Source organism: Anomalospiza imberbis, chromosome 8, assembly GCF_031753505.1.
Source record: "Anomalospiza imberbis isolate Cuckoo-Finch-1a 21T00152 chromosome 8, ASM3175350v1, whole genome shotgun sequence".
In the NCBI taxonomy this organism is placed as follows: domain Eukaryota; kingdom Metazoa; phylum Chordata; class Aves; order Passeriformes; family Viduidae; genus Anomalospiza; species Anomalospiza imberbis.
The window spans coordinates 11621342-11648490 of record NC_089688.1 but is presented as its reverse complement, the minus strand read 5'-3'; the positions used below and the strand labels follow the sequence as shown (position 1 = coordinate 11648490).

The following is a 27149-nucleotide window of genomic DNA, read 5'->3' as shown; positions in this document are numbered from 1 at the left end:
TTTAACCCAGAAATGTGCCATCTGAAATTCTTTCATATTAATTTAATTCTTTCCAGAGACTGGATGAATGCATTAAACATCTTTGATTTTCGATGTGATTTTGGTCCCCCGTCGCCTGTTAATTGTTTGCCATATTGAGGAGGGTTTGCTCTGTTTGTGTTCCTGTTAAGCAGTTCCATGGGGGGGCTGTGCCGTTTGCTGCAGATCCCATGACCACCAAGCTTCTGGAGAGTCTGTTGCCAGGGATTTGTCCAAGGCTCTTCAAAAGGGCAGTTGAGTTACATGAACAAGCTTCACTTCGGGCCTGTCTTCACTGACACCTTCAAAGATCTGTGCTGGTTTCCTCTTGTATGGTCAGCCCAATGCTTTCAGTGAGCTGATTTGAAGCCCTTTAAACTGGGACTCTGCACACCTCGGGTGTTCTGCTGTTCAAGAAAGCAATGGGCTAAACTCAGCACTATGAAGAAGGACAGTACTTCTTGTTTCTGTTGCCAGTGCAGAGTGCAATTAACCCACATCCTCTTTAATTGTAAAGCACATGGTAAATAAAACTCATGGGGCTCTGGTCTGGTGCTGTAACTGCTGAAATTAACAGATATTAATTAGTCCACCTCTCCTTGAACAAGCTTTTCAAATATCTTGTTCATAAGACTCAAATTTCATGTCAGCAATAAAAGCCTTGCAGGCAAAATAAAAGCAAGGGTTTTGCTGACATTCTAGGGCAAGTCAGCTGTCTGCCCCTGCACTCTGTTTTTATAAATACGGTACCAGGGCTTCACAGTCAAGGAGGTCAGTGTGAGAAAGCAGCTAAAGGAGGCAGTATTGTCTGCCTGCTGCTTGCACTGGGCTGGATAGATGGACCGGTCATGTTGCCTGTGTGGAAACTTTTTTCTTTTTCTTTTTTTTACTTATTTTGATTAATCATGCACTACTGTAGCCATTTGCACAAAGGATGCTTTTAAACGAGTAATGAGTGCTTTCCTGTTTAGCAGTTGGTTAAACTGAACTTTGTGTCCCAGTTCTTTACAATTCACTCACACAAGACCTGAAATATTCAAGACTGGTAGGGGGGCAAAAAGCTCTGTCTGGCTCATGCTGTTTTGAGGAAAAGGGAGTCTTGGGGTGGAGAGGGGGAACCCTGCAAAGACCTACAAATTATGCAGTGTTCCTTCTGTCCATGAATAGTTTCTCTTGTGAGTGAAGCTGTATTTTTGGACTCACAGACAAAGCAACTTTTGCTACAACTGGCTTTTCTCCAAAGCACACTTTCTGTGCTTATTCTATTTAATTTTTCATTATTTTAAAAATATAATGATTGATTGCTTGAAAGTAATCTGAGGGTTTGAGTCAAACATCCAGTGTCCAATTAGCCTTGTCTGTGATAGTACCGAAGATCATCTGCCTGGGCAGCAAGGCTCTATTGAGCCTCGCTAGCAGAGTGCCTCTGTTTTAGGAGAAATTTTGTTCTCTGGCATCTCATCTTTCTATTGAGAACTGACTCATGCTTGCAGAGGAAGCCAGAAGCTGAATCAAATTCAGTTTTCAGACTGTTATTAGTTACCTTTTGCTGCACCTTGCAAATAATGCCATGAAATTACAGTTTTATCCTTAATTAAAAGCATAAATATAATACACATGCTCTTCTGAGTATAGGGGCCTCTGTGACCTCAGAGACCTCAGTTTGAAGTATGATAACTTCAAATTCTGAAGCAAATGGAAATCTAGCTTAGGGTACTACCTTGATTGGCTTCAGTTGTGTTTCATCTTACAGCTTATTCCAGGTATGAGCTGGTACCTTTGTGGTTTTGCCTACCTGCCTTTCTGTGAGAATGATCCAATTTTGTTGCAGGTTTTGAGAGAATTCATCGTTTTTTTACTTTAGAAACACACGTGCAGTATTATCTAATGAGATGACAAAATTTATTATAAAAAACTTCTGATGTATTCTGTTTTTAACTACAGGGTGTTGCAATGGCTATTAAAACAAGTGCTTGCTATAACCTTTCCTGATCATTTCTCAAGACATCTACATTGCAAAGTCCCGTCTGCAGAGCTGTAAAAATCAAAAGATGTCTCATAAAAAACTGTAGCATCTAGTTAAAAGTGAAAATTGCAGTTCAACAAGTTGAGGTAACTTCTAAAAAAATTATTAAAATGAGCAGATCCCTCTTGCACTTGGTTTATGGATTATCTCTTTGGTTTAAGAAGTGTATCTTTGGTGGTATCACCAGCAAAAGTAAAAAAGAAAATCAACTTTATGTCATATGCTCTAACCAGCATTGTAGCACCACACTTATTTCAGCAGTTACAAAGATAATTTTACCACTCAGTCTTTGTGGAATTAAAGTGCTTGTCAGAGCATTTTTTAATTAGTCCTACATGGATCAGTACATTGGAGCTGAATTTTAGGTATATTTCTAATAAAGGCAGGATTGTTAGGGCTCATCATACTAATCATGAGATTGGCTTTGGGACTTATCCTTTTGTTGGGTTTTAACAATTCAGGCTGAAATTTAGTAAAGTAGGCATCTAAAACTGAAGGGGGAGAATAGAGGAAAAGGAAAAAAAGAGGAGGGAAAGAAGGAATGTGTGTGTGTGTGTGTATATGTATTTAAAACTATATATGTACTTAAGAGAGCAGGTTAGGACATTGTTTATGAAGAAGAAAAACTACTGATCTTTTCCTTCTAGAGTGGAGTGTTTCCCAGTTGGCAAGATGCTGGCCTTTGAGTAGCAAAGTCATCAAGATTCTTTTGTCATTTAAAAAAAAATCTATCCAGTTTTGGCTAAGCTGATATGCAGCTGAATAACTGTGGTTTGTAAGTATTCACAAGGGACCTCCTTGGCTTAAGAAGAGAAAATCTCAGAAGTTCTCCTCATGTCTGCCCATGTTTGAACTGCTCCCAGCTTTGACTGCTAACCAGCGTGTTCAGGCGCCGGCTCGCCTTCCCAGCTGAGCAGGCAAAACCCAGGCAGTACCAGTGAGGCCAGACCTCTTTGGCAGCTGGTGCCAGTCACACAGACACAGAAATCAGTCATGTTATCAGTGTCTAGTCACAGAGCTGTCGATTTCAGCTGCATACTGTATCTGTCAGAAAAATCACAGCATTCCCTCTATTACATCCCTTGTCCTGTGCTTCCTGTCGAGACGTTTGCATGTTCTGCTGTCAAAAGTATGTGATATTTCCCACCTGAAAAAATATGGAAGCTAAGAGATTGCTGAAGTGGATCATTTTGAATATGTTGCTGTTGAACTGATCTAATTTAAATTGACTGCAACTTATTTTACTGTAGCTGTTCAAAATGGAATACTAATTTACAGATAGTGGAGCAATACACAGCTTAAATGTTCAGTTACATGATTTTTTTATTATTCTTTATAGTTAATTTTTCTAACAAGCTGTAAAACCTGAAATCATGTTGTGAGCAATGCTGTGAGTGATGTTGGAATTCACTTGAATAACATGTAATAGTATCTCAATTTTTTTCTCTATAGATTAAATATTTGTGGTGTCATTTATTCCATCACATCCCTGTCTGCTCCTTGAGCTACCTGGTTAGAGGTGTGTACACCTCACGTCCCTGCCTGAGGCTCTGGCTCCTGTGGTTACACAGGCAGTCAGGGTTAGCTCAACTACACCTGTATTCTGGCTTGACTTGCAGTTACTGAAGTCTCAATTAAATCTAAATGGGGCCCATCTGCTTTCTGAGCTACATGACTGCTTAGAGTAAGGGGAGCGAGGCTTGTATCATCTTTCTTGGTCAAATATCCAAAGTGTTTGAGCATTTTTATACATAAATTTTCTCAAGTTCAGTCATCACAAGTTAGACTTGAATTTCTTTGGCACTGAAAATTTAGGTTAATTATAAATCATCAAAAAAACCCAGTGTAATCACTCTTCGTACAAAGAAATCACCGTAGATAACTTCTGTGCATGTAAAAATACCATGGACTAATTAAAATGAAATCTTAGGAGTTGGGCAGTTAGTGTTCTGAATTGTTGCTTGCACTCCTGAGTTGACCCACAGCTTTCTGCAGCCTGCTGCAGGTGTTAGCAGGTCTGGGAATTGAGCATCCTCCGGTGCCTGTTGGGAGCGCATTTTTTTCTGGTCCTTGGTAGACAAGCTGTTCTTAAACTGGGACATGGCAGGTGTGCAAGGGAATAATGGGAGAGCTCATGAAACGTGAGACTGTTCGCTTCTCACTGCCCACACAAACTTTTCTTTCCTCCAGTTTTCCTTCCTTTTTCTCCTGTTCTTTTCCTGAGCTGATCTGCAGATCTGGTCTGTCTTGTGTACTGTTTCCAAGCACAAGTTAAGCAGTGACCTCCTGCTTCTTGTGTCTATTCCTGTCAGGGGTTTTAATGCCACACCCTCAGGTATTTTGTCCATCCTTTCTTCTGTTTACTCTTTTGTATCTTGCACATCGTTTTTTGTTAAGTCTTTGGCTTATCTACTTGTGTTTACCCTTTCCTAAGCAAGGTAACAAGTAGCTAACCTTTTTCTTGTAGCCTTTGTTAGTAGTTTCTTATGCCTGGTTCTGACTGTACTTTACTATTAATAACCAAAACATTTCTTAATATGGAGGTTTAAACTGAACAAGGTTAATGCAAAACTGAGAAGTCCCCATGGTGCAAGTCGTGAGCCAGCACATGATAACATAATATTTTTGATGGTTTTGATAATAATTGAGAATGCTAAATTATTTCACCAGATACAGGTACTATGACTTATGATTTCATTAGGCAGTTTCTTGTATGGTCCTCATGCTTTCCATCATTACTTTAATACCAGGTGCAGAAGAACTGTTTTATTGAGGTTAAAGTATTTGCTGTTATTAGTTATTACTATGTGGTTAGTGCTCATATCTAAATCAGAGTGCCTGTTGTGCTAAGCACTCTGCAAATATCTTTGAAGAGACAGTCTCTTCTCCAAAGAGTGGAGCAGATTAATACTTTAGTTTTTTCACCTTACTACTTAATGCTGCTTTTTTTGCACTTTGGTTACATTTATCTAAGGGATATCTATGCCACTCGTTCCTCCCCGTAGTAATAGAAGTGATACTTAGGTAGTCAGTTTTTATCTGGATTAAATGCAACTTCCCAAAGCATTGGGAAAAAAAAAAAAAGGCAGTGTATCATCAGATTGGATATTGGATAAAGAGGTTGAAAGACTCGCGTTCAATGAGACACTGCTGGGAGCTTGTGTCTAAAAAAGGAATGTTTCCTGATTTTTAAAAGTTTGGTTAGAATCTGGAGTAAATTACAACTTTCCTGCATGTATGTTAGGGTTGAGATTGCTGTGTTTTCAGTTCTACCAGTGTGCTAGATTATTATTTAAAATTTTTGAGCTGATATTTCCTGTCCAAGCACTGGAAGGGGCTTCTCTGACCCCTGTAAGGTGCATCTGATGAAGTAAGCATATTGGAAATACTTTTTCTGTTGCCTTGGACAGATGAAAATATGCTGTGAACTCAAGAGACCATTGGTTTCATCCACTGTAGTTTCTCATCTTTACTAAAAGCCATCTCTAGTAAAGACCTTATGTTCCAGTCATACAATGGCTGGAACACAGCAGTGTCAGTTGCATTACAACTGTCTTTGTTAATTGCTCTTTTGTTATTGCTCATTAGTGCAGTGTCTGTACTTCTTTCTACTCTTTCCCACTCACCTTAACCCACAAGGGTCCAGATCATGGATTTTGCTGGTTGTTTTTTAATCAGTATCTATCTGCAGAAACTTGTTAGTCAAGAACTTGTCTGATAGAAAGTTGTCATTTGTTTCATCATGATACCTATAGTAATGTTTGCTGTAAATCACATAACATTTTTCCAGTCTTCTCTTATGTAGTCTTTATGCCTTTTTTAATACATCCCTTTTATCTTACCAAGCTGTTCATTTTGGCTTACCCATGTTATGTTCTGCTATCCTTTTTGATTCTTAGATTTTTACGGGATGAAATACTTTGAAATGAAATTTTTGCTTTACAAGGCTTTCTTAAATGTACCTTCTCTGCTAGTTTATTCCAGTGTGTAATAGCAGGGGCTTAGGTCTGTACTCCATGAAAGCTTTGAGATACTACCTTTTATAAATACTGCAGTGAACTAGACTATTTCACTTTAAAGCTTTGATTGCTTGATGGTAGGTTTCAGCTTTGAACCCTCTTTTCTCTATTTAATGATCTGCTCAGGTTGATGGACTGGTGCTGGAGTTGTCTGTGGTCACTGCTCCAGGTATCAAATAGGCTGCCGAGTTCCCAGAACATGCCTGTGCATGGAAGGCCACTTAAAAAGGAAGATTTTTAGACTTTGCTACTTTGTTGTTATTTATTCTCCAGCGTTCAGTGGTGTGTTTGCTTGGGCAAGAATTTGCAGTGAGTTTTTAGAATGCCTGTTTTATTTTCTGCTACATGAATCTGTGCTTTTTTTCAGCTGCCTTGCAGGAACTCCTCCTGTCAGATTAGCATGGTCTAGTGGTCTGCATCCAGGTTAGGAAAAGAGCCTTTAATCCCTCATCTGATGCTGAGTGCATTGATCCTCTCCTCTTCAGGATGTTGTGAATGTATGTCCTTACTGACTGGCATTATCCTACTCCAGAGAAGTTCCCCTCTCCATTCAAGACACCCTGATGTATAGATGTGAAAATCCTGTTTCTGTGTTGATGACCAAACTCATTTTCTCCTTCCTGGTCTTTTTGTCAACATTTGCCCCAAGAGGTTCCTCAGGAGGTGGAGATAGTCTTGGCAGCAGAAATGTGTCAGAAGGGACAGAAATTTTCACACAGCCCTCCCAGTCAGTACCTCAGTGTCCCTCACCAGTAAATAGTGTCCCTGGCATTCTAACCAGAGTATTTTCCCCAAAGGATTAGTTCACTGCCTTAGATTCCCCCTTTGTGAAGCCAGGATGATGTTCTCTTCACAGGATTAGGTGAGGATTAGCTGGTGTTTATCAGCGACTTGCAGATAAAAGAAATGCTTTGTTTACATGTATGTCTTTTAGAACGTGTGGCCTTGATCACTTGGTAGTGCTCAACTCTGCATTAGAGAAACATCTGATGTAGAATACTGTTATACAATAATTGATGCAGATAATTACTAACATGTGCATGGATATTTAGAAGTGAATACTGCTTCTCAAAAACTGAAGCATTTTACAATTTGAAAATATTCTGTCTTGTTCTCTTTTTTAATTTGTATTATTATTATTGCTACCTTTAAAATGTTTTGTATTGATGTTGACACATAGAATTTTTTGGACATTCTGGAAATATCAACAATATTTCTGGCCTAATGACTGTAAGTACTTCTAAAGGTAGAAGGAAACACTTTTGAAAGGTCTTTCAAAAGTTACCTTCCTATAACAACCAACAGCATCTGCTGTTCCCTTTCAACACCAAATATCCCTGGTTCATGAATTATAGTAGCTGGAAGCTGAGATGCAGAGTGTTTCTTCTGCTTCTTTCATAATTTCTGAAAAAAAGGTTTTGCAGCTACTGGAATCAGCTAACAGTTTTGTTGAAAATACATCTTGTTCTTCCCTAGCGATATTGGCTCTGTGGGGCTTTCATGGTAACATGAACAGATACGACTCAGAAGACAGAGAGAGAACAACTATGTTGTGTAGGAAGTTTAAAAAAGTGGGATTTTACCATTTTGTTTTGGCCAACACCACAGTTAAGCTGCAATGCCTGCCTTGTTTATTTTGCTTCTTTTGCTTCTTGACAGACAGTGGAACTGGAGTTGGAGGAACGCCCTGAATTGATCTATCCTGAATTGATCTTAAGAATCCATGAGAAATCCAAGAAAGAACAAACTAGATGTTCTCAACACTATGTGATATTTTTAAGTGTTGTAATTCCTAGTTTTCATAGCATCAAACTGCAGATTGCTAATGCGGATTGTTTTATATTGCAGTAGGCAAGATTAGATGAGTATTGCATTAAAATATTATTTGAATTGGGTCAAATTTAGATGTTTTGGCTTGTGGAGGCCTTTCTTACATGGAAAACCTCTAATCAGGAAGAAAATGTAATAGAAACTTGTTTTCAAAGTAAAATACAGGATGAAAAGTATGCAGAGAGGGGGGATGTGGGGGTACATGATAAAATTCCGCCTTCTTGTAGCCCACCTTCTCTCTTCTCATTAAGTAGGCAGCACCCTCAGGTCTGGTCCTTGTTCCCTTTGTCCTTGTTCCCTGGGCTTCTGTTACTCTTGAGGGTTCTCCTCGTCTCTTTTCCCACCCTTATGTTTTCAAAATACTGCAGTCTATTCCCCTTAGAGAAAATTTTGTAATACTTGACTGCAAATTTGTTCTTTCATTCAACCAGCTCCTTTCAGAAAACATTCCTGTGCTAATTTCCATGAGAAATTTTTATCCGTGACATCTTGGTTTTGAAATTTTATTGCATTTCTTTCAAGTTCTTTATGGGAGGAGCCAGTCCTTAAGTGTTTGTGAAAGGCCATTTATTTAGGCCCCAGACACTAAGTAACCAGGCAGTCTGTGTGCAATGACATATCTGTAACCTTTCAGAAACCTTATCTTTAACATATTATCTTATCTTTAACTCTAATTTCTCTTGGTTTTATCCTCTATTGTAGCCACTTTCCCACATGTCTTAGTTTATATCAGTAAAATTAAAAATATCATCTGCTAGACTAACATGGAAGTATTTCTTAATGTACGAAGGAGAAGTTACATTTTGTATCGTACACTTGAAATGGTGTATTGAAGGAGGAAGATCATACTGCTAGAGGCTGTGTAAATGTAATGTAAGAGACTGAGCTTCAGACCACTAAAATTACTTACAATATTTTCAACCAACTTCAGTAGGAGTATAATCTAATCCGAAATTATTTTGACCAAGAAGGTAGAATTTTATTCACCATCTGCTTGGATAGCATCTTAGTGTGTGTGTTTTAACGCTAATATTTTATGTTCTGATGTCCATTCTGATTGTGATTCTTCTTTCCAGATGTTCTGGGAACATGAAATAGACATGGTTGCTATTTATATAGGATGTTTGCTCAGTGCTTTTTTTACAAACTGCTGCTTTTCAACAGGCAGTGGAACCGAATCTCTGTCCCTGGGAAATGCTCTGCAGAATTAACTGCACTTGAAGTGTTGGGAAATACTCGGTGTCCCTTGCTGCCCTCTCTCTTCCTTTATCTTCTCCTCCTCAGTACATCCTCTCCTCAGTTTTAGCTTCCAAAGATGAAAATCTTACCCCGATAATGTCTCGTGGGTATTAGAGCCTTGCTTAAACTGCAGGCTCTGTTGGTCATGTCAGGTTGTATTCAGTCATTTTCCCAGAAAATGCCCCGAGGAACTGCATACAGCTCATTTGAAATGGTTTCCTATTTGTGTTTCTTACTACTGCCGTGGGATTGTTAAGGCATCCAAAAATTTGTTTGTTTCTTTTATTTTTAAAATCGTCCTTTTGCACTGCTCTGACAGATTTGCAGTAGAAAACCGATTCTAAAATCTGGTTCCGTGTGTGATTAGGGTGTGTTACTTCCTCGTTACTTCCTCTGCCGCCCCAGCCCGCTCCGTTCCTGGGAGGCAGAGCAGGCTCGAGCTGCAGCTGGGCGCAGCATCAGGATCCAGCGAGGGATCCGTGCAGGGCTGGGTCAGGAGCCGCTCCAGCGTGGGACCCGTGCAGGACTGGGTCAGGAGCCGCTCCAGCGAGGGATCCGTGCAGGGCTGGGTCAGGAGCCGCTCCAGCGTGGGATCCGTGCAGGGCTGGGTCAGGAGCCGCTCCAGCGTGTGATCCGTGCTGGGCTGGGTCAGGAGCCGCTCCAGCGTGGGTCCAGTGCAGGGCTGGGTCAGGAGCCGCTCCAGCGTGTGATCCGTGCAGGGCTGGGTCAGGAGCCGCTCCAGCGTGTGATCCGTGCAGGGCTGGGTCAGGAGCCGCTCCAGCGAGGGATCCGTGCTGGGCTGGGTCAGGAGCCGCTCCAGCGTGGGACCCGTGCAGGGCTGGGTCGGGAGCCGCTCCAGCGTGGGATCCTTGCTGGGCTGGGTCGGGAGCCGCTCCAGCGTGTGCCATCCTTGCTGGGCTGGGTCGGGAGCCGCTCCAGCGTGGGATCCTTGCAGGGCTGGGTCAGGAGCCGCTCCAGCGTGTGCCATCCTTGCAGGGCTGGATCAGGAGCCGCTCCAGCGTGTGCCATCCTTGCTGGGCTGGGTCGGGAGCCGCTCCAGCGTGTGCCATCCGTGCAGGGCTGGGTCAGGAGCCGCTCCAGCGTGTGCCATCCGTGCAGGGCTGGGTCAGGAGCCGCTCCAGCGTGTGCCATCCGTGCAGGGCTGGGTCAGGAGCCGCTCCAGCGTGTCCCATCCGCGCTGGGCTGGATCAGGAGCCGCTCCAGCGTGGGATCCGTGCTGGGCTGGGTCAGGAGCCGCTCCAGCGTGTGCCATCCTTGCTGGGCTGGGTCAGGAGCCGCTCCAGCGTGTGCCATCCGCGCTGGGCTGGGTCAGGAGCCGCTCCAGCGTGTGCCATCCGCGCTGGGCTGGGTCAGGAGCCGCTCCAGCGTGTCCCATCCGCGCTGGGCTGGGTCGGGAGCCGCTCCAGCGTGTGCCATCCTTGCAGGGCTGGATCAGGAGCCGCTCCAGCGTGTGCCATCCGTGCTGGGCTGGATCAGGAGCCGCTCCAGCGTGTCCCATCCGCGCTGGGCTGTCTGGCTGCCGTTCGCACCCGCCCACCGCGGGCCCGCTCGCCGCCGCTCTCGGGTCCCTGCGCTTTTTCAGGGGCTGAGAGAAGATGTCAATGAGAGGGGCGGGCGGGTCCGCCGAGCTGCCGGAGGAATTGATTCTTGTCTGCCTCTCTGAGCAGTCTGCGCAGCAGCACACGAGACGCTTTTGCACGTTTTTTGTTTTTTTTTTTACCCCGGTAATGCCCTAGTCAGCAGCTTGCAAAGGAAGAACAGTATTTAAAAAAAGAAATAATAGCCGTCTTCCATGAGCTGCAATGAGTGCATGGACCAGGCCTAAATTTGGAAAGCTAAAGCTTATTCCATGCAATATTATTAGAATTATTTGGGTTTCCAAAGGCACGCTCACATACGTGTATGTGTTGCTGGCCAGTTTTTCCACGTGACTCGGCTAGCTCCAAATGCAGCTATTTATAGATGGCAGGAGCAGTGATGACATTATCTTACAGCACTTCAGTCCTGAAATCATAGCGCTTGTGTGCAGGGAGAGGCAGCCAGGTGTCCTCTGTGAGAATTTAGGCAGGCTGCTCTTCTGCAAATGTCCAGAAGAAAACGTGGTCACAAATAACCCTTTCCCTCTCCCCCAGTTCTTTTTTATTTTCAGACAGAGAAACGAATAATATTGAAAAATCAATCTGGGTTGTGATTTCTACTGGCTTCTTCCCTAGATGCTTGTAAAAAGCAATTAGCCACGTTCATTTTTATACTTCTCCCCTCTTACATAGATAACCTCTTTCTGCCTATGTAAAATGATAAACATGCCCCTGAAGACAAGGAAACAGCAATTTCTAATCTGTCTAAAACTAATGTTCGTTGTTAGGCTTTTAAATAAAAGTCTCTTGCTGCAGCCCTCTGTGTGCTTGTAGCTCAGCTAATTGAACTGAGGCTGCTCGGTGTGCACTCGAGCCCTGTCTTGGGGTAGCGCCTGTGCAAGGGAGCAGCTGCCTGCTCCCGCCTCTGCAGCCACAGCAGGGATTTCATGTGGCTAGGGAAAAATCAAATACGTGTCTGGGGGGGAAAAGTATTTTTAAGGAAGAGAGACAAGAAAAAAGAAGATTTAAAAAAAAAAATGGAAGAATACCAAAAAAAAAAAGCTGGTTGGGTTCACAGGGTGGTCACACAAAGAAATGCTTCAGCACATCTGGGAGTGTGCAGGCTACAGCAGAGCATGGGCACTGACAGCAGAAGATGGGGTTACCTCAAGGCAGTACAGCTGCTGAGCACTTTGTATTGGGAAACTACAACTAAAATAATCTGACCATTGGGGTAGAGTTATTGAGATGTTTCTTATTTTATACCAGCTTGTGTTTTATATTTGGCCCTAATTGTAGCAGGGCATAGGTGATTTGCTACTTTTTCTTTATTGGTAATAAATAAAATAAACATAGTGTATGTGGAATCTTTAGGGGTATCAGAATGCCTTAGCAAGAGCATCCATGGCTCACACAGTCTGTTCCTGTAATATAACCATATTTCAGGTGGGAAACGTCCATTAGCCCAGAAGACACAGCTAGAAGAAATGGAACTTTAAGGATACAGAAGTCTTTCTTGTGCTCAGATTAGTTACCAAGTTCCCAGTGCAGCTTGGGAACAATTATTTGGTATTTGACTTTGGTATATTAATTGAATGTTAATTAATCAGGCAGTTCTCAAGAAAAGGTGATTAGTACCAGAGGAGCAGAGCAGGTTGCTAGTAAAGGAAGATGACAAGGTTTGTGGGGTTGGTGGAACTCAGAGGAGAAAAAAGAGAAGTAATGATTCTGTTAGAAAACTACCTCATCAACTGGGCAGTGAGATGGGAAGCATTGCTGCCTTGAAACTGCAGTGCGTGCCCACGTCTGTCTGCCCTGTATTGCTCGAGCAGAAATCAGTTAAGCTAAAGCTGCTCTAGGCTGAGTTTCTCTTTCCTGCTGTCCTTAACTGTTTTCATCTTCAGCACTTAGAGATTATTTTACACAGTTGTAATATTTCTTTCAGAATGACGAGTGAGTGGAAGGATGGGGTTAGAGTACTTCTAGCTTAGTTCTCTTCAACTACAAAGTTTGGACTGTATGAAAAATGATCCTGTAATCCCCAACTTTGAAAGTGAGCATTTTTTTTCCTTAAAAAAATGCAGTTAGAAGTTGGCAAAGTTTATATTACACTAGTCATAGAAAAATAAAAAAAAAATGAGGACACCTGATAAAACATTCTTTTCCCGTAAAAATATAAAATAATGTAAAGTTAAAACAAAAAGCAAGATGGCAGAACCAAAAAGACTAAAGTTCCTAAAATAGCTTTTGGTCCTTCTGAGTTCTGGCTGTGCAGTGTTAACTTTGGAAACACGTTTCTGCTATAAATTTTGGTTGTGTGGTTTTTGTAATTTTTTTCCCCTCCTTGAAAGCCTCTCCAGATGTTTTACAGTTGTTGTTTGAAAATGTTCCATGGCAGGCACAGAGACTGCGGGCACAGAGCAGTAACCCTTTGATGTGGTGGTTGTGGTTTTTCCTTGCAAAGAGAGGAAGGTATATGATCCCCTCCGTTCTGGGACTCTCTTCTGTCACAAATGGTGTGACCTTCAGCACATCACCTGCTCTCCGTTTCTTTCATCTTTAAAACTTAGCCAGGAAACCATGTAGCTGGATGGCTGCTTCAGCAGTCTCTACAGGAGCTCCCCACACTGTAGCTAAGATGTCTTTTTGGGATAACACTGAATACAAGCCAGATTTAAATACTTTCCCAATGCAGACTGATTGAATTTCCTCTGTTCAAAAACACAGATTTCATTTGATTCTAAAAGACTTCAAAAAGTCATCTGTGCCATGCCCCCTTAGCTAAAGAATCCATTCTCCCTAGATCTGTATCTGACCCTTCCTCTGCAATTCCATTTATGGAAATTCCTCATCTTACCCCTTAGGGTATTAAAGAGCATTAGCATGCTCCTAATTTCTAACCTGTGTCTTTTTTATCTCTATATTATTGGCATTTCTGCTGTGGATGTAGTGTTTTGTTACTCAGTAAATCAGAATGTTGCTGTCAGTCTTCCCTTTTGTGAAAAAAATAAAAACCTCAAACCAAACCCACTAAAAGCCCTAATCAGTGTAATCATTTCTTGTAGGGTATGTTGATAGGGTTTTTTTTTCTAATCATTCTGATTACTTTTCTTCCCCTTCTATGGCTGTACATTGTGGTGGAGTAGAGAGAAAGAACCGTGCCTCTCCCAGGCTTGGGTCCCACTCGTGCAGCCGAGGAGGATTGGCTGGGTGTGCTTTGGCAGCACAGCACAGCTACTGCCTTCACTGGCCCTCTGAGGAATCTGGTAACACTCATTTCTATTAGTGACTGTTGGTTTAATAGTTTGGTAAGCCTTAAGTTTCCTGCCATTTTATGTTGTGTTCAGCTAGACCTAATTTCCCTTGTTTATTTATGGGAATGTCATGTTAAGCAGCACTAAAGCCTGACTAAAATCAAACTAATCTATGCTCCTGGTCTGTTGTCTGCTAGCATAAAGGAAGTACAGAGGTAAGGCATGATTTGTTTCTGAAAAGTGAATTTTGGTTGTTAATAATTTTTTACTTTCCTTTTGGTCCTTTTGAATAACTTGGGTTAGGTTTCCATGATAGGAAGCTGAACCTCCAATTCTGCAGTTATTCCTTTCTTTCTTTTAATGATAGACACCAGGTTTTCCCTATTCCAGATGTCCATCACTGTACTGATTGTTAATGGCTTCTTTGTGTTCCAGCTCTTGTTAAATTATCTGTTGGGTTTTGTTCCTAGCACTTTTAGATGTCAGTGGTGGTGTTAGCTCAGGAGTTGTTTACAGTAGTAATTGGAGGGCTGAGGATAGATTAAATGAAACTGAGCCTCTCACCTGTAGGTCACTGCTTTATCTGTAGACAAAGATGGGTTCAAGCATGTCAGTCTCATTTTTCAGATGTCTGGATTATGTATGAAATCTGTTGATGACTAGAACTGGCATTACAAAACAAAAGTGTACAGCAGTAATGAAAGATGCTGTTGTTTGAAGTCTAAGCAGTGAAACCAACAATTGGATGAGTAAGAAAACAAGCAGTCTAATGCTATTGGAGTGCATTTCCTTGAAAAGCCTTATCCAAGATTCACTTGCTGGTAGCCTTTCACCAGTGTTGTCTTCTCTTTATATAATGGGCTGTGTTTTCAGATGTAGCAGCTTGGGCAGAGCTAAGCCTAAATGAGATGCTTACGTATTTTATCTGGATCTGTACAGAGTGTTTTGTGCTTGCCAAATTGAGCCATTGTTGCTATGTTTTGTAATGTATTACTTCAAAGTTAATGTAGTGAATCTGGTAAGATCCTCTGCCAAGTTGTGGCAAGTGTAGAAGGAAATGAGGGAATCCCAGTTCCGCTGAAGGCATGGGATGAGGATAGCAATATTCAAATCTGTGTCTCCAGCATGTACTATTTCAGTTGGCAAGAGCCTTTGGGGAAGCCTACATATATATGTGTCTTGAGAGGTGTTTGTGAAGAATTGAAGCTATGCCAAGGCAAGCTGGACCCATATTCAAGACCAGACTTTGTACATGGTATCAGTCTCATGCAGCAGTCCTGAAAGCACATGCTGCATAACTCTCAGGTTTGCAGTAAGGGCTTTATTGAATAAAACCTCTGTTAATTAATGTGATACTACATTCAGTTTAATTAGGTGTTGCCTTCATTATCTATTTTCCTACAAACCTGCATGATTTTTTGTTTTTTAATTGTGATACATAATTGCATTATAGATCCTACTGGAGCAAAGCTGTATATTTCTGCAGGACACAGCTATAGCTATAGTGTAATGAAGGAGGCATCCTTGATAAAAGCCATTACTTAGATATTAGGGTTAGAAATGTGTATCATGCCCTGTTCCACAGTGTTGAATTGTGGCTGTCAACTTTGTGCTCCTGTTGTCATTAGCAGGGCAGTTGATGCCTCCCAAATGAGGATCTGAGCCAGCTGCCCCCTTGCTCTGCTGGGGAATCCAGTTCCATGCATTTTGCTGTGCAGTTGCTGGGATGAGGGCTTTTTAAATCTGTGTGCCTTTGGAGGGGGTTCTCCTCCCTTTAGGGAGCAGGTTTGTGTTGGCACGTTATAGATAAAATCAGTCAGTTTAGTCCAACTTACTTGGACTTCTAAGCTAACATCACTGATTTTGCCTGATAGAGAAGAGCAGTCACAATCCTCAGGTGCTCCAGAAAAGCAGCCAGCTGGGGTGCAAGCCTCCTGGGATGAGGTGGCAGCAAACACCTGGGAGTAAGCACTGGCTCTGTGCCGTGGGCTGCTGTGTGCAAAGTGAGCATCTGCTGGCAGCAGGGGAAAGATAGGCCTGGGAGGAGGGATGGACTCCCTGGGAACGGCTTTGAGTCCATGCTGAACAGCCAGACTGCTGAGAAATTACAACTTTTGCTTTGTAATTGGCTTTGTAGATACTCTTTTTGTGTTGTCAGTGTTGAGGCAGACACCAAGCAGAAGCTCGTGTAATGACAGGGTAGGGCTGGTCTGTGGCAGGCTCAGGCCATGGAGCAGTACCTTGAGAGAACTGCAGAGGAGGGACAAACACAAATCTCTGCTGATGGGCTGTTACATCCCGGGTTTGTGGCCGTGCTTTGCTGCCATGACCGACTGTGCGACAGGTGAGCCAGCCATTGCCAGGCTCTGCTGGGGTGTGCAAGGAGGAGAGCTGCAGAAAAATCAGTCCTTGAAATAGTTTGGCATGAGTGGTTTCTCCCTCTCTCAATTTCCTACCTCTTTAAAAGCAAAATGGCTTTTAAAACACATGGAAAACATCTGATTTCCAGTTTCACAAAATTGCAAAGATTCCATCCTTTTAATGCAATTGACCTTATTTTTCTAATACTGTCAGCACATTCAGCTTTACATTATTAACATTTTCAGTGCATTTTCCAAACGTGATATAGTCTCCATTTTTCTATATAGAAAGAACAACTCCTCTAAATAACCAAGGCAATAGTTATTTCCACTTCTCTAATTCACATCTCATTGCTGCTTCCCTTTCCTCCCCACCAAATTACCTCACTGGATGTTTTATAAAAACTGTATTTAGATTGCAGTCTGTAGAGGAGGGAGCAGAAAGCACTCAGTAGCTCTGTATTCTACTTATCTGGAATTCTCCATGTAAAAAAATACAAACTTGTTTCTAAAAGCAATATAAAATTAATGGATATGATTGGTGAAAAATTATGTATTTTCTTACTTATGCTGTAAATATCTTTTCAGCCAAATGCATTTCCTTCTGAGACATGAAACCAATCTAGTTAGATGGTGCTGAACAGATAGTTCTCCAAATCAAGCTCCTCCTTTTTTCCTAATATTTTCATTGCAGCGAATAAGAAATACGGATCTGCCAGTCTGCCTATTGAACTATCTACTGCAGCTTAACTGCAGCAAGGAAGCAGTAATCCTATTGTGCTCTTCCAGCAGTCTCCCGGGAAGCAGAAGGCATTGAAATTACTGAGCTGTTGTCCTATCCCCTCCTCACCTGTCTTTGTGGTTATAAATATAGTGTCTGCCTGTAAATAACAGTTTGCTGCACCTTTAAGCACGTTCCCTAACAAGAGGCAGCGATTTACTGGGGTGATAAGCTGTAACTAATACTAGGGTATCATAATGGGTAAATAGATTAGCACTGTGCTTCTCTGTATTTTGCTTTCTAGGGAGCTACAGCTCTGCACTCGGAGGTGCTTACTGTGGCACTTTGCAGTGCCAGAGATTGCAGCTCCCAGGGCTGGGCTGGGTGCAGCTGGTGAAATGCAGCAGTGCCTCTGTGGGGTAGCATTGACTGCACACCCTGGTTTCTTTACTTTTTCTGGTCCCTGGCCCAAAAAGGGTTGTAATGGGCTGTACCAATCCTCTGTGCTATGGCTATAAAATGACATTTGACCTGCTTTATCAGCATCCATCATGTAATATTTACAGATATGCCAGCATCATTTGTTGTCAAGAAGTATTAAGTGGGGCAAGCAGCCTGGACATGATCTGTGGCTTCACTTAGCTCAAGCTCCTTGATTTTTCTAATGGAAGGGCCCCAGCACTTACAAAGCAGTTGTGATGCTACTGCTGGGTGATGGGCAGTCGTGGCTGTGAGGGATGGAAAGGTGCCACGGAGCAGGCAGCAGCGGAGGCCTTTCTTTCTGTACTGCCTGGCAGGTTTTCGGCACAAAAGGGCCCTTACAGGAAAGGAACAGTACCAGGGGATGTGGCCGGTCCTAATAATTGTGTCGCAAATCTTGTGATATTTGGCATGTTCTTAAAGACTTGGCTCCTAGAGGCAGGGGATTAAATAACAATTGCTTCCTTTCTCTTTCAAGCAAGGCTTAGCTCTGTGGTTGCAGAGAAATGCTTAAAATGTGACTTGGGCTGACTGGGGGGAAAAAAAAAATGCCTTCCAGCCTTCCTTCCCCTCCAGGATCCCAATGTGGATACATTGCCATATCTTACGATTTTTTTTCAATAAAAGAATTTAAAACTATTGGACACATCCAGAAGGACATCAAGTGTTACCAACTTTGGGTGCGTGGGAGTATTTATGAGTATTTTAAGGAGAGGTCAGTCACATTCTGTGCTGAGACACACTCTTGCAATGTCTGGTCCTCTTCACAGAATAGAAAAACAAAGATGGGACTGGGTAGCAGTAAGCTGAATATCTCTGAGCTGATTTTTTTTTTCTCTTGCATCCTTAGGGAAACCGCTTGGGCTAGTTGTAATTATTTTTAAATCTGTATTTCTGCCTTTCACAAACGTGAAAGCTGAGGCTGCTCATGTCTGTGTTGGTTTCTTAACGCAGTTGTCATTAGCAAATCGGTATTGATTTATTCCTGTGGAAATAGATCAGTGCTAAAAGTGAAACGCAATCCCATTAAGAAGGATACAGGTTTTGCAGATGGAGAAAAATAGGTCAAATATTGCACCAATCATCCCAGAGAGTGTCCCTTTAAGCCAAATAAATGTGTGGATACACTTAAACTGTCAGTACGTTATTTGATTGCCGTTATTCTGTATCTTTCTGCATGAGCTAGCAGAGCCCTCTATGACTGAACAGAGGTTGAAAGAAAATGTCAATTCTGGTGTATTAACCAGGTTGTATTTTACACCTGGGCTGTGTACAGGGCTTCTTGGAGGCTGTGTGCACATGTAAGGATTCTTCCTTTCCTCTCATTGCAACAGTTGAGTTCAACTTAAGCAGGAAAGGCACATCATTGTATGCAAGGGACATTGTAGCAATGCAGCAGAGGAACACGATTTAAATCTGATCATTAAACTGCCGCAGCAAGGGGCTGTGAGAGACGGTGTGGATGGTCCATCTGCAAAATCTGTGCTCCTGTTGTACAAGGAGGAGGGGCGGAGGGGGAGAAAAAGCAGCTGCTTGGCTGTGCTATGAGAGGGTGAGGCTGACTGTTGGCACCATCTGTAGCTGTCCTTTGTGCTTGCTGCTTTATCTGTTCATTATAGTATGATACTGAAATTCTCGTGCTTTGAGTGTAAATGAGTTGAGATACGCCTAATACTGTCAGCATAAAAAGCAGTAACTAAGTACACTAAAGATGAATAGTGTAATCTGTAAATTCATTTTGAGTTAGTTTTATCTTGCTTGAATAGCCCAGGAAGTGATGTTCTCCAGAAGCCAGCTGTACCAGATGTGTGTTGGCAGGGTATATGTTCATCTTACCGAGCAGAGAGCAGAGCAGTGGAGGTGGATGGGGCAGGAGAGATGGGAGGCTGCCCTGTGTGTTCCAGCAGAAGGGAGCAGACTCCTTTAGAGGGAGGACAGAGCAGGTCAGAGGGGAGCTGGTAACTCCTAAGGTGGCTACAAACAGCTTTGTTTTCATTCCGTGTACAAGTACCAACACAGGGAAGAGAGTGATTATTATACATGGTACATGAGTTGAAATGTCCCGAGGGAGGAAAGGTTGAACCATAACGAGTGCTGTGATAGGGATGAGTAAATTTGCTAGGTTTTTTTACCTGCAGTGTCTTAGTTTCTAAAAACATGAGTCCTCTCCAGATAACTTGTAGAATAAAACCATCCAGCTTATCTTGAGGATCTCTTTGTTCTTTGATGGTTTACACTTTCCCCTTTATAAATCCGTGTACTGGATATTGGTAATAATAACAACTCATTAGGATGTTTTCTTATCTTCACCTCACCAAAGCAATGCTCTCATTGGCATATTCTTTTTCCGGGAGTTACACTGCTTTTTTTTTCCAAGCAGGTTTGGCTTTTGTTTGCAGATTCATGCCCTCAGATCCATTGGGTTGTTGCTTTTTATCTTACTTGTCAAGTGCACATAGGTGTGCAGAAGGAGCAACTCCCTTCTCCCATCATAGCCTCGTCTAAGATGGATGATTCTGTAGTAATTACACTCGGCTGTGGAAGTGCTCAGCATCCACTATTACTCATCCACTATTACTCCGTGATGGCTGCCTTAAGTGTTCAGCAGAACACTTTGTTCGTGTTTCCCAGCTCAAGTGGCTGTGGGCAAGGGGAGAAACCCTGTGAGGCAGGAATTTGTATCTCCAGGCAGCTGGAAAGGGGGAGGGGGGCCTTTGTCACTGGCACATTAGTAATGATATGCCAGGGATAAAAGGTGAGTATAATTTGATCAAATGCTTGTTGACAGATTCCTTGGCTAATAGAGAAGCAGCTTAGACTGACACTCGTTGCTGGAACATTTCACAGAGCTTGAGGGAATGCTTTTTGTAGGCTACGTGTGAGGCTGACAGTTTCTGAGTGACCATATTTAGTTGCATAAAGAAGCAATGTCCCCCTTTTGTCACAGCAGAGCTCTAAAATGCCTCCCTAAACACCGCTCTTGACCTTCTGCTTGATAAATGCAATAAAATTGCTACCTCTTCTTTGTCCAAATGCAATAAAATTACTACCCTTTCTTTGTGCATATGTTTGATAAATTCACAGCAATGGCCCAGGCAATAAGTATTTTTCTTGTGTGGCCATTTAACTTGAGAAAATCTAATTGTTTCTTCTACTGAAAAACCATACTTGTGTGTGTTTTTGGTAAAGCAGGTTTCTTGTTCTGCCCCACAAATGTGACTTTACAGTTAGTCTCTTTGGAATTCATTCTGTTAACCATACGTGTGAGTAGCTACTGGGAAAAGAAGATGGTGTACCCTGAAATAATAGTTAGCTACTGATTATGATTGTTATTTGATGAAAAGACAACCCTTAGAAAATTAAGACATGAATACAGGAGCCTCAATTTTAGAGGATTCTGTACTTGTCTCTTTTAAACAAGCAAGCCTGAAATTACATCTAGAGTTCTTACTGCCCTAAACCGCTATGGCAGCTTGGGTTTTCAGTAGTCTTCTGGTTCTCACCCACCCGTATAATCCATTGATTTGTGTTCAGTTTGCAACACCTCAGGAAGGCACTTAGTTAAAAATTAAACATGAAGCATTTTTTTGTTCAGAGGCTTTTTGTAAAGCACCCTTTAAAGAAGAAAAAAAACCCAAGCACTTCCACTTGAGAAGTTGATTTCTTTCCACTGCAGGATTTTTCAATTAGTCCACACTTTGTTCCAGTTAAGCTCCTCACTGTGTTCTCATACCTGCTAACTTTCTACCAGAGCCACTTCTGATGTTGGAATCAAATAGGCAGCTTTAAGGCTCGGGTGGATGTTGCTGGAGGCTTTGGTGGGGTGTCTTGGCTGGGTGCACTCATGGGAGCCAGATTTCACTTGCAGTCACTTTCTGGGCACTACTGCAGAGTATGTAATTTCTGTAACAGGGCCTGGTCTTTTCTGAGTGTGGAGGTCACGTTTTCAGGAATAATGACCCCTTTCCTGTCTTTAGAAGGAGTTGCAAGCTCTTCTTCTCACTAAGAAATCTCTGCATCTTCATAGTTCATCAGTGTAATTTTCCTGTAAGCACAGAATTATCCTCATTGACTACAAGATTAGGCACATAATGGAAATACACATTTAGGGGTTGTGCTGGGTCAGATATAGATTTAAGTGCCTAACTTTGTATCCATACATCATTCTCCTGTTTATCTATTCAAGACTGGTAGCTCATAGCAGTTTTGGAAATTAATTTGTGCACATGGGTTTCTCTCCAATTAATCTTATGAACAAAACCAGCTGAACAGAAATAAGATCTTTTTTCTTTGCTCCCCTCTGTAAATGATGTCTTCACAATGTTTTTATGTTTCTGTTAGTGTGAAATGAATTATTCTGCATCTTACTTGTAACAGCTATCCCATGTCCTTTTGCTTCATCCATTCTTCATCTCTGTGCTGCTCAGACAAGTTCTCTTGTGCCTCCTGGGCTATGCAGAATGTTTGTAACTTGGGTAAAAATGTTCTAACGATAGTGTAGGGCAATTACAGTCTCCGTTTGATAGGATAAAAGTGTGAGTGGTGGTTCAAGGACAAGCTTTGCACTCATGCTGTTTGTCTAGCTCGTGACTCCTGTTACAGTGGCTTGCACCTGCACTGGGCTGTGCTGGTTCCTCAGATGTGTGCTCACTGTCTTGTCTTCTGTTTGCACAGCACTGCTTTCATCGTGGTGTGAGGAGCTGGGACGGCTCTTGCTGCTTCGCCACCAGAAAAGCCGGCAGAACGATCCTCCCGGGAAGCTCCCCATGCAACCCCCCATGAACTCTATGAGCTCCATGAAACCCACCCTCTCTCACAGGTGAGTCTGGGCCCAGCCCACAGCAGTGCAGTCTGGGCAGCGTGTTGTGTGGCAGATCTGCTCCTTGAAATGCTTGTTGCCACTGCTGGGGGGAGCAACACTGTTTCATGCACTGCCCAGCACTATGGACAGCAGGGTATCTGTAATTACAGCAAGCACTAAAGAAACTCAGATTTTCTCCTTGCTATTGCCCCGTGCATAGTGAAGTGACACATCCATCGTCAAATCTGTGCTCAGATCAAGTGGGCGTGCTTTCAAGCTTTAAGTTATGCCCTAGAGATAAACTTGTACATGGTGTGTCTCATCAGACACTTGCCTGATGTTTATTTAAATACAGCTGGCTTTTCTTGACGTTGAAAACATTTCACTGATGTTCTGTATTTTAACCACCATTGGAAATGTGTTGCATGCAAAGCAGTTGTACTGTGGGTGTAGCCATGGATCAGAGGATATCCTGTACAGTCTTGTATCAGGTGAGGATCAGACAGCACTTGTGTTAATGTAGAGGAAACATGGACGTTAAAGGGCACTGTAAGAAGATGTTGTGAACCCTTTGATTATCAAATTATGTAAAGGACCACTATTTGTATTTCTTGTCTGCACAACCTAGGTCAAAGCAAAATCTGGAGATTAAGTGTAGATAAAGGATTGAGCATTCATTCTGTGCTTTATGTTTCTGGGAGGTTTTTTTGTTTTTGAAGGCTTTCTTTACCTCAGCATCACGTTAAAGAAATCACAAATAGTATACATTTGTTTTATTGTAGAGTATTTTTTGTTAGTAAAGGACTATGAGAGTGTAATGAGTCTAAATTCCTTGTACCTAAGTTCTGTGATAGCCTAACTAACTTGAACTTTTGTGTTGGAATAGCTTAGGGACATCTTTGTACCAGTGCATTTACATATGCAAATTTGTCTGAAAACAACGTTAGGTTGGATAGTTTTTCATTATTTTTGTTGCATTTATGGGAAAACCATGCAATAACTATGCCTTTTATTTTAGCACTTGAGAATAAATAAAGTCCTTTTTTTTTGAAGTATAATTAATATATCATCACTGGCTTTTCAGATTATCTAGATTTCCTCATTTTTTAGTTGCTTATGAAATGACTGATTGTAAGCACACTCAACAAAAAAAAAAAAAAAAACTAAAAAAACCTAAAAAACCAAAGAAAACTTAATGTTTTAAAATAATTTTACACTTGGGAGAAGCTTTTCAGAAGACAAAGTGGAATTAGTAGCCAGTCTGCAGAGAATGTGGTGCAGCATATGTGCTCTCTTAGGTGTAGTTTTGTAGTTTTTAGATGCCTGATTCTCATTTGACCTTTCAGCCTCTGTTCCTCTAGAGTCTGTAAAGTAAGACTATCTCACAGGGGCTGTGTGCTACATTACTAGATAATAGATAAGGTAGGCACAACTCACTTCTTTCGTGGCAATTTTCCCCTGAAACTGTCACACGTCAAAAAAGAAATACTTTCTAAACTTAAATACCAGCATTTCCAGCAGTACTGAGTTATCCAATATTCTGCCTGTAGTAGAGCAGCATGCTCAATATTAGGCAGTTCCTGCATATTTCTCTTGAGTATTGCCCTTGAAATGCTCTACTGGGGAAGACACTGGGAGCAATTTCTAAATTACTGCTCTTTACCTATGAGATACCCCTCTAGAAAAAGAATTTCTGTGGCATAACTTCTTATATACAATAGCTGCAGCAGGCACTTTGGGATTTGGAATACTTGCATCACTGCTTTGGCATGTGCTGTTGTCTGTAATTTAACTGTAACTGCTCAAAATCTCTCAGGTGGTACATTAGAATGAGACATCCTGTGGCTCTCCAACTTCTTTTTCCACCTGGAACTGTTTATTTTCATGCATGCTTTGTAATCAGTCTATAAAACAGTGGTGAAGTATGGGGAGAAGAAGAATTGAGTTCTCTATTTGTTTTAATTAAACAAAAGATGAAAAGCCATTAAGTACAGTATTAACTACAATCAGTGATGAAGCTGTTGATGAAGCACCATTTGTATTTGCATTAGATTACATTTGGGTCAAAAGCTTAGTATTAAAGTTCACAGTATCTTATCTCTAATCCACAAGACTTTTCTGTTAATTCAAACAAAAAAAAAAAAGTATGCTTTGTATTTCCTGAAACAATTAATGTAGCCAGCTACTTTAGGTTTTGTAAAAGAACTAGATATTAAATTAGAACAACCAAGAGCATATGCAAGAACCTTACTTAACAAAGGCATTGTAGATATATGTGAGCTGCTGATTGTCATTAGACACACAATTAAATCCTTCCCTGTCATCAGATGATCTTGAGTACTCCACACAAAGCTTTTTCTGCTGCTCCTTCTACTAGCAACAAAATTACCCAGAGCTCTAGTCAGAGGACTAGAATCCTGATGTAGCTGGCACTACAGAAACACAGCTGCTTAGTCTCAAAGTTGAAACAGGGCTCAGCAATTTAAAATAAATTGTGACTCAATAATGTATCACAAGACTCTAAATCTAAGGATTCATATTTAATAAACTATGGGCACTTACACTAGAAGTAATTCAGGTCTGGCCTGTTTTTAAGGACAGTCTTTGATTTTTAAAAGTTAATCGAGCTGTGAGAAAAAACTGAAGTAGACTGATCAAGGAGGGTTTTCATAGTGTTACTGTTGGTTAAATGCACTTGCAGAGAGTAGAATGTAAACCATAGAAAGAGGTGCAGAAAGGCAACAAATGCTTTCAGAGTAGAGACTATATTGTGCTAATTTCTTTCTAAATTTAGTTTTTCATTAACAGAATAATCAAGTGTTGCATATAGAAAAAAATTCAGCTAAATACCTAATGTCTAATGTAGAGCAGTTGGTTGGATTGCAAACTCCTGTGTTTTGTGAACAGAATGAGCACTGGATTGTCAAAAAAACTCCCAGTCTTAGGGGTTTTTCAAGTCTTTGCAGTCTAATAGTCAGCTCAAACTTGAATGTGAGATTTTAGTTTTGCCTTAGACCTTTTTATTGATTCATGTGAGTGAACTTTACTCCTGTATTGAAGGACCAGTGTAGGACCTATCCACCGTCTTAATCGTGTATAACTTGTAATTAAGGCCCTACTTAATGGATTTATGGGGAACTTAAGGAGAGCTGTTAGTCTTTGGGCTAGCCCTTCTGCACAGGAGTGAAATTTCATGCTTTCTAGCTTGCAGGGTAATTATTTTTGTGTTTTGGTTTTCCAATCTGACAAACTGTCTGTAATAAGAGATACTATTCAAGGTGGCTGATTTTTTAATTAATTTAAGGTCTTTGGCAAACAGTGCTATATAAGTACAAATGATAGTCATTATACACCTTCCAATGCTTTGATGAAGTTCCTACTTTACACTTTATTGCATTAAGTGGTGGACCTTTACATGTGTATCAAATTCAGTCTTGGTTGAAATGGGTACAGTTCCAATCAGTCCCAGCAGGAATTGCACCCTAGTTCATTTTCAGGTCAGTCTGATTCAGGCAAGCTCTGGGGGGCTTCTCATTTCTTGCACAGCTTGTAATAAAGCTTATTTGTCAACAAAACCACCTAGAAATAGATAGCTGTTAGCTGCAGTTTAGTGTGTTGTCATGAGCATCTGTGGAGTCCTTACTGTCTTCACTCTTGCTCCAAATTTTGGTCTTACGTATTAATTGCCAGCTGTCTCACAGTTAGTGACCAATGGGTGGTAATGCCTCTATAGGGCAGTCATGCTTGATGAAAAATACGAAGATAATGTTATTTTTATCACAAATTACTTGGTGCCAAAGGTTTAGAGAAAATTGAGCAGTAGATGAAATGAAGCATTAATTCAATCATGCAGTAGATGTGTTATTTATTACCATTAATGTTTTATGTTCAGGCAATCATAAATACTTTTAGTGGCTAGACTTGTTTTACAAGTGTTTGCTTTTGATGCTGGTTTTGTCCTTTTTTTCTTCCAATTTAAACCTGACTAAGAGCTCAACTTTCAAACTTTCATAGGAGCTCTTGGAAAAGAATGGTAGTTCTATCTAAATTTTTAGGGAGTGGTAAGGACTGGCTCTTGGATTGTTAACAATCAGGAGTGAACTGGTTATAACATACTAGTACAACCAGTGTCAGAAATTCTGTAAAGGCTGCTACCTTTTCAATTTTGCATCATAGGCTGTTTTGACCAACAGTGATAGTCACTTCAAAGATGTCTGGATGAGGTCAGGTGCCACATATACACTTTATGAAAACAAGCACAGTGTGCATGTTTTATACATCAGTTTGAAGTAGGGGTTGCTCCATTATGTCATGTGGCTCTGGTATGCAGGGACAAACTTTGCAAAAGAATTTATACCTCTTGAGGTAAAAGATAAAATTGTTTCACGGCCTTTTCATCTTTCTGGTTGTGGAGCTGTGAAATAAATATAATTAGGGACTGAACAGATGGTAAATCCTAATATAAAAGAGTATACCCTACCCAGCAAAGAAACCTACATTACTTCTGATTCTGCAAAAGTAGCTTTGCCATTTTTTCTGGTTTCCTGTCTGTCAGGAAATACTAATATTTCTTGGAGAGAAATAGGGAAGGAGAGAATAGGGAAGAATTCAGAATCAAGAAATGTTTCTGCAGAACATGTCTTAAAAAAAACCCAGAAAATTTCTTCAGAATAGTCTGCTTATACTCTAAGCATTCCAAAGTTGAAACTAATTACTAATTGCTCCAAAGCATTGTCCCAAGAGTTGTTTGTCCATCTCATCCTCTAAGTGAAACTACTGATACTAATTTTCTCACATACACTT

General features: G+C 41.3%; 1 protein-coding gene across 17 annotated transcripts in view; it reads left to right on the top strand.

The window, feature by feature from the left end:
- Positions 1-27149, top strand: part of ZMIZ1 (zinc finger MIZ-type containing 1) — a 717720-nt gene that overhangs the window by 641733 nt on the left and 48838 nt on the right. For all 17 annotated transcript variants that reach the window (XM_068197351.1, XM_068197344.1, XM_068197354.1 and 14 more), the window contains one exon: positions 22220-22364. In XM_068197351.1, the coding sequence (XP_068053452.1) occupies positions 22220-22364 (145 nt within the window). The remainder of the gene's footprint in view (positions 1-22219; positions 22365-27149) is intronic.